The sequence below is a fragment of the Crotalus tigris genome, unplaced genomic scaffold (genome assembly GCF_016545835.1).
Source record: "Crotalus tigris isolate CLP2741 ecotype Arizona unplaced genomic scaffold, ASM1654583v1 scf7180000024285.889131, whole genome shotgun sequence".
Taxonomy (NCBI): domain Eukaryota; kingdom Metazoa; phylum Chordata; class Lepidosauria; order Squamata; family Viperidae; genus Crotalus; species Crotalus tigris.
In genome coordinates, this window is record NW_024100458.1 from 640,265 (window position 1) to 657,073 (window position 16,809).

Genomic DNA, 16,809 nt, shown 5'->3' on the forward strand with positions numbered 1-16,809 from the left:
ATTTTAAAAAACAGTATCCATATTTTTCTTTTTGATGGTCAAGTTTTCAAGTCAACAAGTGATGAAACCAACCATGCAACTGTCACATAATCAAGTATAACTGGCCTTTTCTATAGTCAATACTTATGAACAAAGATACCTTTTGTCATTTTTTACTGTGGGCACACTGGCACACATTAAAAATGAAATTCTGTTGCCTGCTCTCAAGCGTAAACATACATAACACACATATAGACATGCTATATACATACATATGTATATACCTACACCCTTACATACAAATACATATAAATATTAATCACTGTTCATCTTCATCTATATTGTTGCTAGGCGCCGGAAACGACTCGATGACACACAAATCAATCGATCAATCGCGCTCAATACAACCTTGTGAAACAACGGACCTCAACACTTGGATTCCTGCCTCTGACGTGGCAGGGAACGAAATGCGAGCAGCCCAGTCACCGAATATGTTTGAGATGGAAATTCAGATCTTGCCCACGCGGCTTAGGAGAAGTGAAATTCAAAGAAGCCGCTAGCGTGTAATCACATTTCGCTTCTTAGACATAAGGGAACCCTGCCAATACCTACCGCACTCACGTGATGACTTAAGAGACAGCGGGAAATAGCGCAAGGTGGCACCCGCTTTCGAACCAAGCGGAGCGCACGTGTGTCTAGGGAATCGTTGACACTTAACGCTTCTCCAACGCAATTGGTTTTGCATTTCAGAGGGAGAGGGAGGAGCCGTGTTAGCCTATTCACACGCTGAAAAGCAAAGTGCCTAATGTCGCCCTCGAGACGGATCGCGTTATTCTCCCCTCCTGCCCGGAACACATGCCTTTCCGCCCAGCAAAGGTAGAAACTATTATCGGAGTGCAATCCCCATGACCCTGTGAGATTTACATCCGAAGGCAGCCGCACATAAAAGGGTCTTATAGAGAAATAAATCCAGCAGAGTCAAACTAAACAACGGGAGCTACCAAGCGGGACTCTCACCACGTAATTTAAGTATTCCCAACACCGCTTCGCTTCCTGCGTGGTACGTTCTCAAGCGGCCACCGTCCACCGCGGTTTTTTCCCCTTCACCTTCCGGTTCTGAAGCCACACCGCTCCCTTCCCCATAGTCGCATTACAATGATATCATCGCCCTGCTCCGCTGTTGGGTTTTGCCTTTCAACTTTGTCCGGCCCTTGACAAGCCAGGTTTTTTTGCCTGTGTTTTTTTTTTAAAAAAAAAAATGGCGCGGAGAATTGACGCAAGGTCACGCCTCTATTTCGTAAACCGTTTGTTTCAAAGCATGTGCCTAAAGAGCCAATGAGGAAAAAAGGAGAAAGTGGCATGGGCGGGAGAAGTGAATGTGTTATTAAATCTGGACCTAGAGCCTTTGCATTCACTTTGTAGGTTTTATAGCTTACCTTTATGTATTACTGTACCTGCATTTAGAGCTGATTTAATGCCCGTAGATTTATGAAGGCGTATGTTGAATTTGATTAGCTGATCTGCAGCTAATGAAAGCATGTGCCTTTTCATAAAATGTCTTAGTCAGAAAAGGTGCTACCACCTCCGATATTTGAAGGAGGAAGAGGTTTTTACATAAGATCATTTCATCACATCAGAATAATCAATCAGAAAAGAGCTGGAAGGGACCTTGGAGAGCTTTAGTCTAAGCAAGAGACCATACCATTTCAGCTAGGTGGCCGCCCAGTCTCTTCTTAAAAACCTCCAGTGATGAAGCCCCTACCACTAAGGCAAGCTATTCCACTGGTTAATTGTCCTCAGTGTTAGGAAGTTTCTCCTTCATTCCAGGTTGCTTCTCTCCTTGATTAGTTTCCATCCATTGTTTCTTTTCTTGCCTTCTGGTGCTTTGGAAAATAAGTTGACCCCCTCTTCTTTGTGGCAATCTTTCAAATACTGGAATACTGCTATCGTGACACCCCTTTTTTTCTAGACTGGCCATATCCAATTCTGGCAACTGTTCTTCATATGTTTTTGTCTTGGACTTGATCGTCTTAGTTGTTCTTTGCACTTTTTCCAAAGTCTCAATATCTTTTTTGTAACTTGACCAAAACTGGATGCAGTATTCCAGGTGTACTAATACTTCACATGATTTTGATTCTATGCTTCTGTTATACAACCAAAGATTGTGTTAGCTTTTTAATTAAATAATAAGGCTAAAGCATATAAGGAACAGTTGCTGGAATTGGATATGTCTAGTTTAACGAAGAGAAGGACGAGGAAGGACATGATACCAGTCTTCCAATATCTCAGGGGCTGCCACAAAGAAGAGGGAGTCAAGCTATTTTCCAAAGCCCCTGAAGGCAGGACAAGAAGCAATGGATGGAAACTAATCAAGGAGAGAAGTAACCTAGAACTAAGGAGAAACTTCCTGACAGTTAGAACAATTAACCAGTGGAACAACCTGCCTCCAGAAGCGGTGAATGCTCCAACATTGGAAGTTTTTAAGAAGAAACTGGACAGTCATTTGTCCGAAATGGTGTAGGGTTTCCTTTCTGAGCAGGACGTTGGACTCGATGACCTCCAAGGTCCCTTCCAACTTTATTATTATTATTATTATTATTATTATTATTATTATTATTATTATTATTATTATTATTATTTCCAAATTGGGAAACCTTAAGTAATATTAATTTGTGCAAAGTGATCTCAGCTTTGGGTCTTCTACCAGAGGCCTGGGAGTTTGAGGGTTCTGCATAGTACCTTAGCTGTTTCTAGCGCTCCTGGCATCTGCTGAAGCTACTTTCCAGCTTAGAAGTCACAGCCCCAAGTGCTCCTGCTACCATTGGGACTACTTTGGCCTTTATTTTCCACATTCTTTCTAGTGCCTCCTTTAGGCCATGGTACTTTTCCAATTTCTCATACTTTTTCTTCCTGATGTTTATTTATTATTAGATTTTTATCTCATATTTATTACATTATAAGTAACTGAGGCAGTGAACATACATAATGCTCCTTCCTCCTCCTATTTTCCCCACAACAACCACCCTGTGAGCTGGGTTGGGCTGAGAGAGAGTGACTGGCCCAAAGTTACCCAGCCGGCTTTCATGCCTAAGGCAAAACTAGAACTTACCATCTTCTTTCTAGGGCAGCACCTTAATCGCTACACTAAATTGGCACTGCTACAATTATTACAACTTGCATCTTCTGTCTTCTAATCTAACCTTGTCAATTGATGGAGAACACACGTATACACTCACACCAATACACATTGATCGGCAAACGTTTATTTATTCATTCAAAACAGCTAAAATGTGTTTTATAGACAGGCAATAATGGTATTTTTTCCACTATTCTTTTGGCCATAGAATTGTAAACCAGGTTACTATCACTATCCAATTTTACTCTTTATGTTAAGCAGTGTAATTGTTTCAGAGATGGTATACATCAACCTGCATATTTGTTCAAATATTTGGTGGAAGCCAACAAAAGCTTTACTTACACTTTTATTGTAATATAAGAAGTTTCCTTTTTAATGTTCAATGTATTTAGCACAGTGCTTTCCAAACCTTTTTCTTCATTATCCAAAACATTTTACCCAATGTAGGTAAAAACACTTTAAGTCATTGCAATTGGATAATGATTTTGTGTGTCATTACTGCCCCTCCAACCCACTTTTATCCTATTTTGGGTAATTTATCCAGGTTTGAGAAGCACTGGCTTAGATGCAGTTGAGACAAATAAACTACATGTCATGAGGTAAGATTTTTTTTGTCTCTTTTGCTACCTGTTTTAATTTTTGAAAGATTTTCTCATTATTCAAATAATAGTTGCTTTAAAAATGGTTTTGTTTCATGCTCAAATAACGCAAAGCCATAGCGTAAGACTGAGCATTGCATTTAGTGCTTTTGGTTTGTCAGATGACGCAGGATCATTTGATGAAAGCAAGTAGAATAGATTTCATTAGATAGATCTGTACAGCTGAATGGGAAAAGGAAATGATTCTGAGGCAAGGCTTCAGATTATTATTTGTTGTCCTTTTGTTATCTGGGTAGGAATGCTAGAGGATCAAGGCTGTGGGAGTTTAAAGTTAGGTCTTAAAGGATATTAAAGATCGTATCTAGACAATAAATTGTACTGTTAGAATTCGGATAGACTTGCTAGCACATCTGCCTTTGTGAAAGTAATATCAAAACACATAAAATTAAACCATATCCCTGTTTTCATGATCCTTGTGGCTCTCTTATAAAATTATTGCCATTAGAATGTGGAATTTCTAGTAAATCAAGTGTGTTTTGCAGATAGATATGCATAAAGTTAGTTTTAAACTACCGGCATTCTGGATCTAAAATTTGAGGGCCTGGCATTATGACCTCAAAGAATTCTCATAAACTGAGACAAAACATGTATACTACAGTAAGAAAATCTTTCACACACTACTATTATTGTAACCCTGGAAATGAGACGTCATTAAACTTTCATTGTAGCATTCTGTGTGATCAGTTCTTATCTCTTGCTCAGAGGCCTTTTCCTGGTGACAGTTTTTTTGATTTTGTACTTTTTCCAACATCTCTGGGGTCTGACATCTCTAATGTGTGATGTACCTTAAAAGTATGGACTGTGCATAAGTTTTAAACAACACTCTCCCTGCGGTTGCTTCAGTCAGATCCACAAATTGCTGCATTTCTATCAAACGAACAAGATTTCTATCAAACGAACAAGATAGTTCTTGTGTCCTGTTTAATTTGGCCCCAAGAATGGTAGTGCAATTGGGCATGATACAGTTGTTTACCTATCTCTAATTTCCAGCAAGCCTTTCACTACGCCATTTTCAAATCTGTACCTAGAGCATGTTTCAGCCTTTTCTGTTATTTTTTCATACGCAAATGTTGCCAAAGCAAAAAAAAAATATCTGCAATTACATGGGATACAATTAGTTAAGATTAGTTAAAAAAGGTTTTTAAATTATTTCTTATCACAATGTCTTTATAGTTGAGAACTCATACATCTCTGAACATCAGTGTGACAGGACTGGTTGGGGTGGGACACTATAGTTGCTTCCAGCTTGCAAGGCAGCAAATCTCCCAAATCTGTTATCTGTTGTGATGCTACTTATAGTAATAGCAGTTCTTCATCTGTAACATTTTATTTGCAGTTGCCCTTATTCAAGTACCAAATAACTGCTTATAAATTCTTTCAATAGAAGAGAATATGTGTAGCTCAGGATTGAATAGTGATGTCCTTTGTGCTCTCTGAGCTTGACTGTTTGCTTGCAAATGTTTTACTACCCAACGAGGCAATACTAGCATTTGCTAGTAAAAAAGACCAGAACACATCCCCTTCAGCAGACAATGCTCAGATAAAGAGGGATTAATATCAAGCAAATAATCAAGCAGAAAAAAAATATTCCAATCAAGGAACTACTAAGGAGCAAACCACTCTCTCACCAATACTGATAATGCAAGCTACTGTAAATAAACAGGAACCAAACTCCACATTCAATAGCACTGGTGATGTTACCTAGTTTGCATTTCTTTTTTGCAAATGATTTGTCAGGCAAGTGTGTCTGCACAGTTCCCCTTGCCCTCCATTTAGGTTTTTGTAATTGCATATTCCTGGTCAGCTATGCCTGCACATATGTGTGCCCCTTTGTCTCCAATGGGCAGTTTGTAAGGATCAAGAAGGGCACTTGGGAGAGGTGCTAAAGGTTAAGTTTTCATTATTTGGTTTAAATGCAAGTACTTAATTGGTTTGTGTGCTTCTTAAGTAATATGATGCTCCATATCTATTGAACTGGTCAAAGACGACATGGCAATATCTTAATTAGCCACAATAATGTCTATCTTAGGGTTGACATCTTGCATTGTTGGAATTTTTAAACCTTAGTTTTTGGGTTGCAAATGCTTATTTTCCATACTAACTTTGTAACTTTATTTGTGCAGGACTTTTAGAGAAATGAAGTTTATTGATTGGCTGGGATTATACTGTATACCAACCTGTTTTATATATGCATGGATTGATTAATTACTTGTCCCAAAATTTTTCAGAACTCCAGTGTCTCATATTGCCAAACAGAAACTTTTTTCATATGATGGCTACAAAGATCAACAGTGCATTCCTAAGAAAAGATGCAGCTGCTTTAAAGATGCATATATAGGTACTACATTTGCATTTCTGCATATCCTAAAGCACTTTTTTCAAATTATTTCCGAGGTACAGCAGAATCCCAGTATTTACAGGATGCTAGTGGAATGAGCATGTTTACTACTTTATCAATCAACAAGTTCTGGAGAGTCAGTTGAAAATGTTTCCTATACTCTTGCAGAAAAATGACCATGCTTGCCAACTACAGTATTTCTACTGTTAAAAAAGCTCTTGGCAAGCAACTTGAGAGGAACTATGGACAACAATAAATCTGCTTTAAGCGTTGTTAGATTTGGAAACCACACCCTTCTTTGTCCAAAGACTTAGCTACCAGACGTTCTCATAATACTAGACTTAGCATTTGCTTACTTGCCCGCAATGCTAGATTTAGATAAAGATAAGTAAGCAAGCTATAGCTTAGGGCCTCACATTATGAGATGCCTCTGAAAATGAAACAAACTTAAGTTTGAGTATTTCCATATTGAATTTTCATTTAAAGGTATTTATAATGCAAATAAAACATAAAAAGGTGAAAAAATAACTTGTCCTTAGATTACAGTATCTGCTTTTTGTAGCATTTTTTTCCCAAGTAAATGAGAGCTTTATTGGTATTTTAATTTTCCTTTCTGGTAGATAAATCATTGCAAACAATCACCATAAGTTTCTTTGCAAACTTCTGTAGACATCTGGACAAACATTAGGATGAGTGTCTTAGGTCAGTATTTGTCTTAAAAGCATCAGATGATCTACTCCTCTTTCTTGAGCTAACTGTGCCGTTTTACCCATTGTAAAAAAATGAAATAAAAATAAAAAACAGCCATGTTGAGACTTTCAGGATAGGAAGCCGCTAATCCTATACTTTGTGGTTCCTTATCTTATCCCATCACAAAGCCAGAGTACCATGAACAAGAAGGCAGAGTCAGCTAAGCGTGTCTCCAAAATTATTTCCTCAGTTCAGTATAATGTCCTTCTGCAATGACATTAAACAATAAAAGTTCCCTTCTGCAACAAAAAATCATGACAATATCCGGAAGAAGCCAAATCAAAAGATGATACTAAGCACCCACTGACAGCCTGCATTCATCAATGAGAAGGGTGTGCTTTTGAGAACTCCTGGCAACTACCTGAACTAGTTCTTGCAGTTTTCTTGGCAAGATTTTGGAAGTGATTTGCTATTGTCTCTTTCCTAGGACTGAGAAAAAGTCACCCAGATGGTGATTAGAAGTCACAGTTTCCGGGTTTCTAGCCTGATGCCTCATCCTGGCCTTTTAAGTCTTGTTGTACATTCATGGCTGTTGTAATCAAGTTCAGCATTATAGACTTCTTTTTCATTTGATATATTCTGCTTTTATTTTTTGTCATCTTAAGGCAGCATACATACCTCATACTCCCATGTCTTATTTTCCCCACAACAATCCCATAGCTGAGAGTATAACTGGCTCAAAGTCACCCTGCTGGCTTTCATGTCTAAGAGAGAACTCACAGTCTCCTAGCTTCTAGCCTTTTCTTTCAGGAGACTTGGTTCCTTGCATAATATAACCACAACATGACCCTCTAAGACTCATTTGAATTCAGTTCTTATCTCCTGGCATGTTTTTTCTGCTTCAGTTTAACCTACAAACCTTGTTATTTGTGCTGATCTCCCATCCAAATACAATCAGATGTGATCCTTCTTAGTTTTTTGATATCTGCCAACACCTGCTAAGTGCTACCACCTGGGTAGGGGCACAGAAGTATCTGTAAAGGTCTGAGAGAAATGGAAACAAATGATAAAAACAAAGCTACAAGTTCCACTCTGGTCCATGCATCATGATGTTGCACGGGCCAGCATGAAGAGACTGAAGCTTACAGTGAAATGGCATGATGCCACTTTCATCACTTTAACTAAAATGTTGGATCCTACAGATGCCTCCGTCAGCTTTTATTCCACCAAATTTTCCTCCAGCCCCCAAATTTGGTAGTCATCATATATCTGCCATGTTTCTCAGAATCAGGTATTATTCATATCCTAATTAGAATTATAAAATGAGATGCATACATATTTTTAATTACAATCACTTGGAAATAGGTACAGTAAGCATTCAGGAACATAATCTGTTAGGTGCTAAAGTGCACGATGATGGTAAACAAATTTGATGGGTAGGGAATGATAACAAGGTGCTATAAAAGAATATAAATGCAAGCAATACCCGCTCATCTCTTTACAAGCATTCTGTGGCTGTTCACTCAAAGATGAATAACATGCAGAAATGCAGATAATACATTTTTATTTGCTGACCGACTATCGAAATGTTCCTTGTTCTGGTAAGTCAGCTCTACAAACAGAGGAAAACCCGATATATTATAAAGAGAAGCTTGATTACTGTACACGTTGGCTTAGTCTTTTCTGGCCACGGTTCAGCATTCCCACAAACTAAACCAGCCCTAGCTGTGCACAGCCAAAAACCTTACCTTACGGCCACTACTTCCGCGCCGGCCCCGCCCTTAGGTAGCTCGCTCTTCGATTGGCTGTTCCGGAGGAGGGCGTTAACCGGGTTAGGCAGGATGTCACGTGTGGAAGTGAACTAGGAAAATAGAAGACGCTGGAGCTGCTGTGGCCACCTTCAACACCCTGGTGGGCGCTTAAGGGATCATGCCGTACGTTCTCATCAGCACTCAGATCCGCATGGTGAGCGATTCGGGACGGGTTGCAAAGTGGGAGGCAGCGGAAGAGAGCGCGAGAGATCAAGCATGCAGTTATTTTGGGAATGTTGAATTTTTGCTGATTACCCCCCTCCCTTCCCAAATCAAGAAAGCCAGTGTGTTTGGGAAAAGATATACAGACGGGGTGGGAGCCGATATCTTTATTTGGGTAAAAGTAAGAATGAAAGAATTAACTGATTTCTGGAAATATTCGTCTGGCGGAAATATATGAACACCGGCTTCTTTCCTTGGTCATATGTATGTAGATATGTGTTGATACAATTTGGTCTAACCGCCTTCCTGCCTGGTTTAGTACTAGAGACTTTGGGGATGATAAAATATCTCAGGTCACTGTAATTTGCATGCAGTTCTACAGTTGGATATTGTTTTCTTTTCTCAGTTGTCATTTGCTTGGTTGTGCAGATACATGAATGCCACCCATAGCAATAGATTTCTGATGATGCTCCTGTATGTTGGCAGGATCCACCTGTAACTGCTTCTAGAGCAGTGCCTTTCCCAGCGTGGTGCCTTCTAGATGTGAAGACACCACAACTTCCAGAAATGGAGTTGGCTGGGATTACTGGAAGTGATAATCCCAACACCTCTGGGCATGAGTTTGGGGAAGACTGCTTTGGAAGGTGTCATAGTTGCAATTTCTGGATTAGTTAATCTCTTGAAGGAAAAACAATCAAAAGTCACTGGGCATTTTACACAGTGCTTTTTTTCTTTCTTTTTGGATACACTTTTGTGCCTCACAGACCATTTCATGGAATCAGGGATCTAACTGCATTATGACACAATTGTGTCATACATTTGTTAGATTTGCCATTGTCGTGTGAACCTATCCATTTTTCTGTAAACCGAGAACCTCTCATCATAGTGGAATTTACTTGTAAGTACATTTCAGATGTGATTGGCCCTGCTTATATAGATTATCTGATCAGTACAGTGAAACATGGAAAAATCTACATGTTCAGAAATTTTAACCTTACAGGTATACAGAAAATTGATGGCCGTTAGTTACTTCTTCTGGCTACTTGCATGTTACTTTGGGGAAAGGGATACAGAGACTGTGGAGATTCATCATCCCGGTCTTAGGAGAAAATTCCTAAGCTAAACAAGCAAAGTCCTTTTTCTCCAGTTGGCTGCATGATATAGGTAATTGTTTTTCAGACTTGGAAAATTTAAAATGTGTGGACTTTAGTTCCCCAAATTCCCCAAGCAGGATTCCCAGACATAAATCATGTGTTGACACCCTTCAGCGACCCTGCATTGACTTTTAAAAGTATGCACAAAAATTGAGCAGCAAACTGAATTTCTGTGGATTTTCAACAAACTAGCAGCTAGTGAAGAAGAAAGTGAAATAGATGCATTAAGTTTCCTACTCCTCTCCATCTGACACTCTTCCTCCTTTTCTGACAGTAGGTTGAATGTTGAGCAATATTTACATCCACTACAAATCTCAGCTATATTTTGTTTCAAAAGAAGATGATACCCCCCCAACTGCAAAAAGTCCTTCCCCTGCTATAAAAGGATCTGTGCCAGCCAACCCTGAATATTAGTTTGAAAAGAATAAAAGTCAGAAAAAAAAGATCAATTGAAAAAAAGATCAATTTGTTCAAAAAGATCAATTGAAAACATTTCATGCTGTCTCAGCCTGTAGGGGGAGCTATAACAATGTGTAATTGTAGAGTGTTACACACAAATAGCTACATAGCTCTAAGTAGGTAAAAGTGAATAGGGTATTGTTGCCAACCTTCTGCCAATAGGTTTACTTTGGTTTTATGTAAAGGAAAAATCATTTCTTGTGTCCTAATAGAGAAGTCTTGTGGTTCAGAAATTAAAACAACTCTAAAAAAAGGTGGGCTGTCAAATGAATTTTGATCATATGACTGCAGGGGCAACTGCAAAAGCCATAACCTCAAGAACAGGTCCGTAACTACCATTTCTTTAGTGCTTCTATGATTCTGTGGAAAAGGGATTTGAAATTGTATCATGAAAATTTTACAGCAAATTTGTTGATTTTCATGGGTACGATTTTAGGGCACTTGTGGAATATGTAGGTGTTAAGAGTGGAATGGGAAGATTTTGCCCCCCCCCCCCAACTGGCTCCCACCCTTATCCTCATTTAGAGTGAGAAAAACAACATTGCTACCATAAATTGGCCTCTTTGCTGCCAAATGGTAGTGTGGTCTTAAAGTGTTATTAACTCATATGCAGTGCTATGCTTTCATTTAATAAATAAATAAATAGTTACATACCCATCTATCTACCAGAAGGAGCCCCAGGTCTGATTTTAATGACTAGATAAATTCCTCCAGGTGAAGTCAACTGATCAGACATCTTGATTGTAAAATATATAGGGTATGTGCTTAATACCTGAGATCAGAAATACCATCAAACTGGATTGCTATCTTTGGCAAATATGTTGGAAATTGCTGGCATGTTCTGAATAATGTCTGAATAATGTAGCATTAAAACTGCTCCATTCAACTTTTTTTTTTAATCAATGTCTATGTATTCGGGGAAATCCTCTCTGTATGTGTATGTGTGTGTGTGTACATCAACGATGAAACCTTTATAACATACGTTGATTTGAGCTGCATTGGTTTTCAATGTTATACTGAATTTTGAATGAAAAAGCTCAGTAATTTTAATGCTTGTGATATTGATATCATAAATTGTAACTCATTTTAATAGAATATCTCATTTCTTTCTCTTCTCTAGTTTCAATACTTTAAGTAATGGAATGTCAGTGATTTTTAATTTTTTTTATATAAGGTGCAATAGCTCAGTGGCATAAAGATGCTGGAGGTGGTCTCTGCTCCAGCGGTTTGAGTCCTAGCATTGCGTGGTGGAGTGACTTTCTGTCACTGGCCTTAGCTTCTGCCAACCTAACAATTCGAAAGCATGTTCTATGTGGGTAGATAAATAGGTACCACTTTGGTGGGAAAATAATGGCGTTTTGTGTAGTAGTGTGAATCCAGCCAATGCCAGACCTTCCCCAATGCAACTCCCAAACACAGGGTGACATCAGTGGAGGGAGAAACCCCCAGATGTTGCTGCAGAATGCTGTTGAACATTTCTGAGTATGGAGCTAGTCCACCCCTGTGATGCAGTCTAGATCCGTGGTGGCGAACCTATGGCACACATGGGTTTTATAAAACATTTTTGCTTTAGACCTCCGCCACCATGTGCAAAAAAAAAAGTTCAATTAATCAATAAATTTCAACCTCTCGCGGGAAAAAAAAATCTCGCAAAGTTGGAATTGATTGATTGAACTTTTTAGTCCCACCCAGTCTGCCGTTACCACTGCAGCCATGCCCACCCAATGGGCCACACCCACCCAATGGGCCATGCCCACCCGGCACCCGATACATAAGTGGGTTTTGGGTTGCAGTTTGGACACTCGGTCTCTAAAAGGTTCGCCATCACTGGTCTAGATAGTGTGCGAGTATGAACTGTACAAACCAGCAGACATGAGCAGCCAAACAACCACTTTGTATTAACACTGTAGTCTGCTGGTAATGTAACATGGCCACACATTAGATAAATAAATAAATAAAAATACTTTTTTATACATGTCACTGTGCTGAAATAATACAATGAAATAATGCAAAGTCTTACAACCACACAATAAAAAGGGAAAAAATAAAATGCATTGTAGTAAATTTGGATACACTATTATGGGCAGGTGTGCAAAGCTGAGCGGTAATAGGCCAATCTCAAATGAGGACAAAAGTATAGTGTTAAAGAGATTTTCATAAACCATCTTGAACTGTGGTTTCTGCCAAGGATCTTTATTATCTGGTGTTCAAATTTTGCAAATAGACGAGAGGTATAATGAAATAATGGAATGATGCTAATGTTGCTTTCAATACAGAAAAGGTCACTTCTCTTTGCAGGAAATTGGACCTACAATGGTTGGTGATGAACATTCAGATCCAAACTTGATGGACTATCTAGGGGCCATTAAAAGAAACGTGTTGGGAAATAATTTGTAAGTATTCCTTTTTGCTTCTTGCTTATATCACTGTTGTTCATCAGTAATTTTGACAACACACGAGAGCTTTCCCAAATCTGACGCCCAGTTGGGTGGAAATCTTTTATTAACGAACTATATATTCCTAACTTTTTTTGTCACCTTTTTTCTTTTGCTCTGAAAAATTGTGTGCATTCTTCAGGATGGATGGATAATTCTGATGCATCTAAGACATTTCTTGAGCTTTTCATTATCATTTAAATTAAAGCCCAAATGATGACAACAATGCTAGAATCCTATTTACTTTAATGATAGCGTCAGAGAAATTTTCATCCAAGCCATTTCCACTCAGTTCTTTTCTTGCTTCAACCCCCATCATTACCCCAGATTGGGCCTGTCTTCCAGTTGGCCTTCTGCCAGTTTTATGCCATCTGTTTTCTCTATGTTTATGCAGCTTTAGAATTTGATGTGCAAAATGTTATCCTTTGAGGCACCATAAATAAATGTGAACATAAATATAAATCTTCTTAAGTTACAATATAGTTGTTTTGGCTTAAGATATCATGTTCAACCCAGGCGTTATGGTTTATAAAATATTAACTAATATATTAGTTCAACTCAGCTAGTTGTTCTTTGTTGAATGAATTATGAATGAAACAAGGCCTGGCTTACTTAGTACATAAACTGGATTAGTTTTCAGGGCACTTTTCTGAAGACCTAGAAAAAATGTAAAATCAGTTGAAAGCAATATTTTAGAATTGAAGATGAAAAATAATAAGTGTTTTCCTTCCCTATTAACTTTTCTCCACAGGTATTGGGAATAAAATTTGGTGAAGAGATCACAATCATATTTACTTTAGTTCAAAAACAAGCTATTTTATAAGTCATTCTAAGCTTTTCATCATGTTGATGTTTTCGTCCTTTGACTTTCCATTGTTAGTAATTTCAGAGCCTTTACATGCACAAGTATGATGCTGGTGTATAAATAGTGATAGGTCTTACTTTAAAGATGACTCTTCTATTTGGAAGATTGTCAGATGAATATCTCTTCGAAGGCATCTGCTCTTTGAAGGGTTGTGGAGGCCAGTGGAAGGGCAAAGGGCATGAATATACCCCTGGATACAGTGTTTCCCTGAAAATAAGACCCACCCCAATAATAAGCCCGAGCCTGATTTTTTGGGGTGGGCCTAATATAAGCCTTACCCTAAAAATAAGCTGGTGGGGTGAGCGTGGCCAACACGAGTGGTGGTGTATGGGGGCCGATGGTGTCCGGCAGCAGCCGCACCCTAACAGTCCCTTGGCGCAGAGCAGGTAAGTCCGCCTACGGAGGCAGAGACAAGTGTTTGGGCACCTATGGGGTGCTTTGGAACGAAGCAATTCACTCAGTTCCGAAGCGCCTCATAGACGCTCAAACACCTTTCCCCCTGAATGGAGATCTGACGGAGATGGAAGCTCCGTCTGCTTGCGAATGGGACACTTGGTGACAGAACTAATCACCCTATTCGCAAGGAGACAGAGCTTCCAGTCTCTGTCAGATCTTCATCCCGGTCACAGTGGAGCATTGCATCCCGAGGAGAAATTCTGTTGCTGCTGCTGGACCGACCTGGGCCTCTGTCTCCCAAGCTCCACCTTTACCCACTGCCCAGGATTTTCATTTCCGTTTGGGTGCATTTGTCGATAATGCCAAAAATAGTGTCATATCATAAGCGTTGTCCTTTTCATATTTGGGTGCAACATCATGATGCACATGGAAAAAGTGCAGGGTATGTGTCCCAATGACACAATGCTATTTGTTACTCCCGCCCTTGCCACTCATGTCTCTACTACTTGTTCTCCTTTCCCTTCTTACTTTGCAGTGGTGACCGCCTTTGTCACATAAATAACCAGAAGAGGGAAAAAGAACAAAGCCTCAGGGGGATCTAACTCTGTGGCTGCAAACTCTGCAGTTTAGAAATAGAAGCCAGAAGAGTCAGTTCATAGATGAGAACAGAACAAATCCAGTAGAGCCCTGTAAAATATCAAAAGCAGATTAGGGTAATAGTATAATATAATAATATAATATAGTCATGGTAAATGCTTGGGCATTTCCCCTATGCTGCGTTCATGTGTGTGAGAGGGATGAGAGGGGAGGAAGGAGTAGGGAGGAAGTAGGATGGGTAGAGGAGAAGGGGAGGGGAAGAGAGTAGGAGGGGAGGAGAGAAAGAGGAGGGAAGTAGGGAAGGATTAGAGAGGGTGGACGCAGCCTGGGGGGGAATGGGCAGGCGGTACCAATGGTTAGGAATTTATTTTGTATGAATAAATGGAAAATAAATGTTAAAAAAAAAGCAGATTAGGGTAGAGCTGTATTTGTAACAATGCCCTAACATTTACAGTGTTAAAATAATATTATAAATAATTCATTGTTGACTAATTTATTTACTGGGACCAAATACCGTATATAAAACTGGGTGTTATATCTTCATGAGGGTTTGTGAATAAAGCTATCCCTAGGCTCCATTGCTATGTCCCAAAACTTGGAAGCTTTCAGAAATGTGGGACAACAGAGACCTAAAAGATTAATCTTAAACTTTTATTCAGTTTACGTTCTCATCAATATGAACACAAATTATTTGAAATTGTTTTTTAAAAAATTCTTTTCATATTTTTTGTCTTGTTTACAACAGCTGGGAATATTATGTGAATGATGCTCCACGGATCGTCTTGGACAAGCTGGAGAAGTATGGTTACCGAGTGATCAGCATGACAGGAGTGGGGCAGACACTGGTGTGGTGTCTTCACAAAGAATGAGAGAGACTCCTGCTTTTCTTCCTTCCTAAAATATTGCTGTAAACCACCCAGCATAAGCCTGAGATCGCATTGCTCATCTTCAGGCATTTTGAAGTGAGACTTTATCAAAACCTGGCTTCAAAATCATAAGCACCACTACATTATTCTAAGAAGCATCATTTTAAGAAGCTTCACAGCTTTGGGGCTGGAATTTCCTAAAGAGACGAATCCTTATTAAGTATTATTTCAGGTGCCAATCTGAAACTGGCAGTATTAACTGTTATCGCCACTTTATTGAACAATGACAACTTGGCATTAAATCCACTATATTAGTAACAGTCTCAGGTTAGATTCGGTGTGACATAGCAAAGATATATGATCATGCAGAAAATGTCTGTTAATATTGATAGGGATACTGTTACCATACAAATTTACCTCTATAAATTACATAATGTACTTAAAGTATACTACAGTGTCCCCATTCAAGAGTGTGACTAGAATCTTGAGATTGTGATATGTGGCTTTTCTATTATCTCTACATGGTATACCTTGAAATAGTACAGAAAAGATTCTTTAAATAATTCCATATAGTTTTTAATTGTACCAACTTGCCTTTTCATTGTTGAGATTATTTACACTATGTCTGCTGAAAATCATTCCTAAGTAGTTGATAAAATAATAATAAAAAATAGTAAAATCAACTAATATTGTATCTCAAACTGTTTGTTACCTGGCAGTTTTAAAACGCTGCCAAAGCCTGTAATATACCAATTGACAATCTTCAGCAAAAGTCTGAAATAATGAGTATCCCATTCTCCCTTATTCAAAGAGCAACGTTAGTTTCACATTGTTCTATTGCTGAACTGGAATTGCCAAATAATTAACCCTCTTTGTGACTGAATTTATTTTAGTTTAGATTGCACTGTCAATAACGATGGGTGGTTCAATTTCCTTGTGATGTAGGTGACCATGAATGACCACCGGTAATATTTAGAGTCCTAGATAAGAATTGAGAAAATGGGCAAGATCACAATTTAGTTATGAAATTGAGCTGGTAACCAGCTTTCAACCAAACAAATCTCACAGATTTATTACAAAGATAAAAAATAAGGTAACAATAGAATGCTTTTAAACAAAAGATTTTGTTACATCTAAGAAATATGTTGATTTATAAAGAACGTTAGAGAGAAAAGCACGATGAACCTTTAAAGTCAGACTTGCCATGACTTGTGATGAGCAGAAAACATTTTCTATCATAGAAAATGTGCTGTAGAACTCAT

At 38.7% G+C, this 16,809-nt stretch overlaps 2 protein-coding genes across 5 annotated transcripts in view; one reads left to right on the forward strand and one right to left on the reverse strand.

Annotated features, from left to right (window-relative positions):
* RMDN3 (regulator of microtubule dynamics 3) overlaps positions 1–1,175 on the reverse strand; it is a 38,053-nt gene extending 36,878 nt beyond the window's left edge. The window contains exon 1 of one of the 4 annotated variants that reach the window (XM_039323865.1): positions 997–1,175. The gene's annotated coding sequence lies outside the window, so the exon portion shown is untranslated. The other 3 variants (XM_039323866.1, XM_039323867.1, XM_039323868.1) reach the window with 3 other exon arrangements.
* A 7,439-nt stretch (positions 1,176–8,614) lies between these two features.
* Positions 8,615–16,230, forward strand: GCHFR (GTP cyclohydrolase I feedback regulator). Its single transcript, XM_039323843.1, has 3 exons — positions 8,615–8,767; positions 12,687–12,781; positions 15,427–16,230. The coding sequence occupies exons 1-3, from the start codon at positions 8,732–8,734 to the stop codon at positions 15,548–15,550; spliced, it is 255 nt and encodes an 84-aa protein (XP_039179777.1). The 5' UTR covers positions 8,615–8,731; the 3' UTR covers positions 15,551–16,230.
* Positions 16,231–16,809: the final 579 nt, after the last annotated feature.

What these genes read in the sequence shown, in the direction of transcription:
- GCHFR (XM_039323843.1), top strand. Translation starts at nt 8,732, where the DNA reads ATGCCGTACGTTCTCATCAGCACTCAGATCCGCATG. An exon ending in TCAGCACTCAGATCCGCATG is followed by an intron (nt 8,768 to 12,686) that starts GTGAGCGATTCG and finishes TTCTCTTTGCAG; the next exon opens with GAAATTGGACCTACAATGGT. An exon ending in AACGTGTTGGGAAATAATTT is followed by an intron (nt 12,782 to 15,426) that starts GTAAGTATTCCT and finishes TGTTTACAACAG; the next exon opens with CTGGGAATATTATGTGAATG.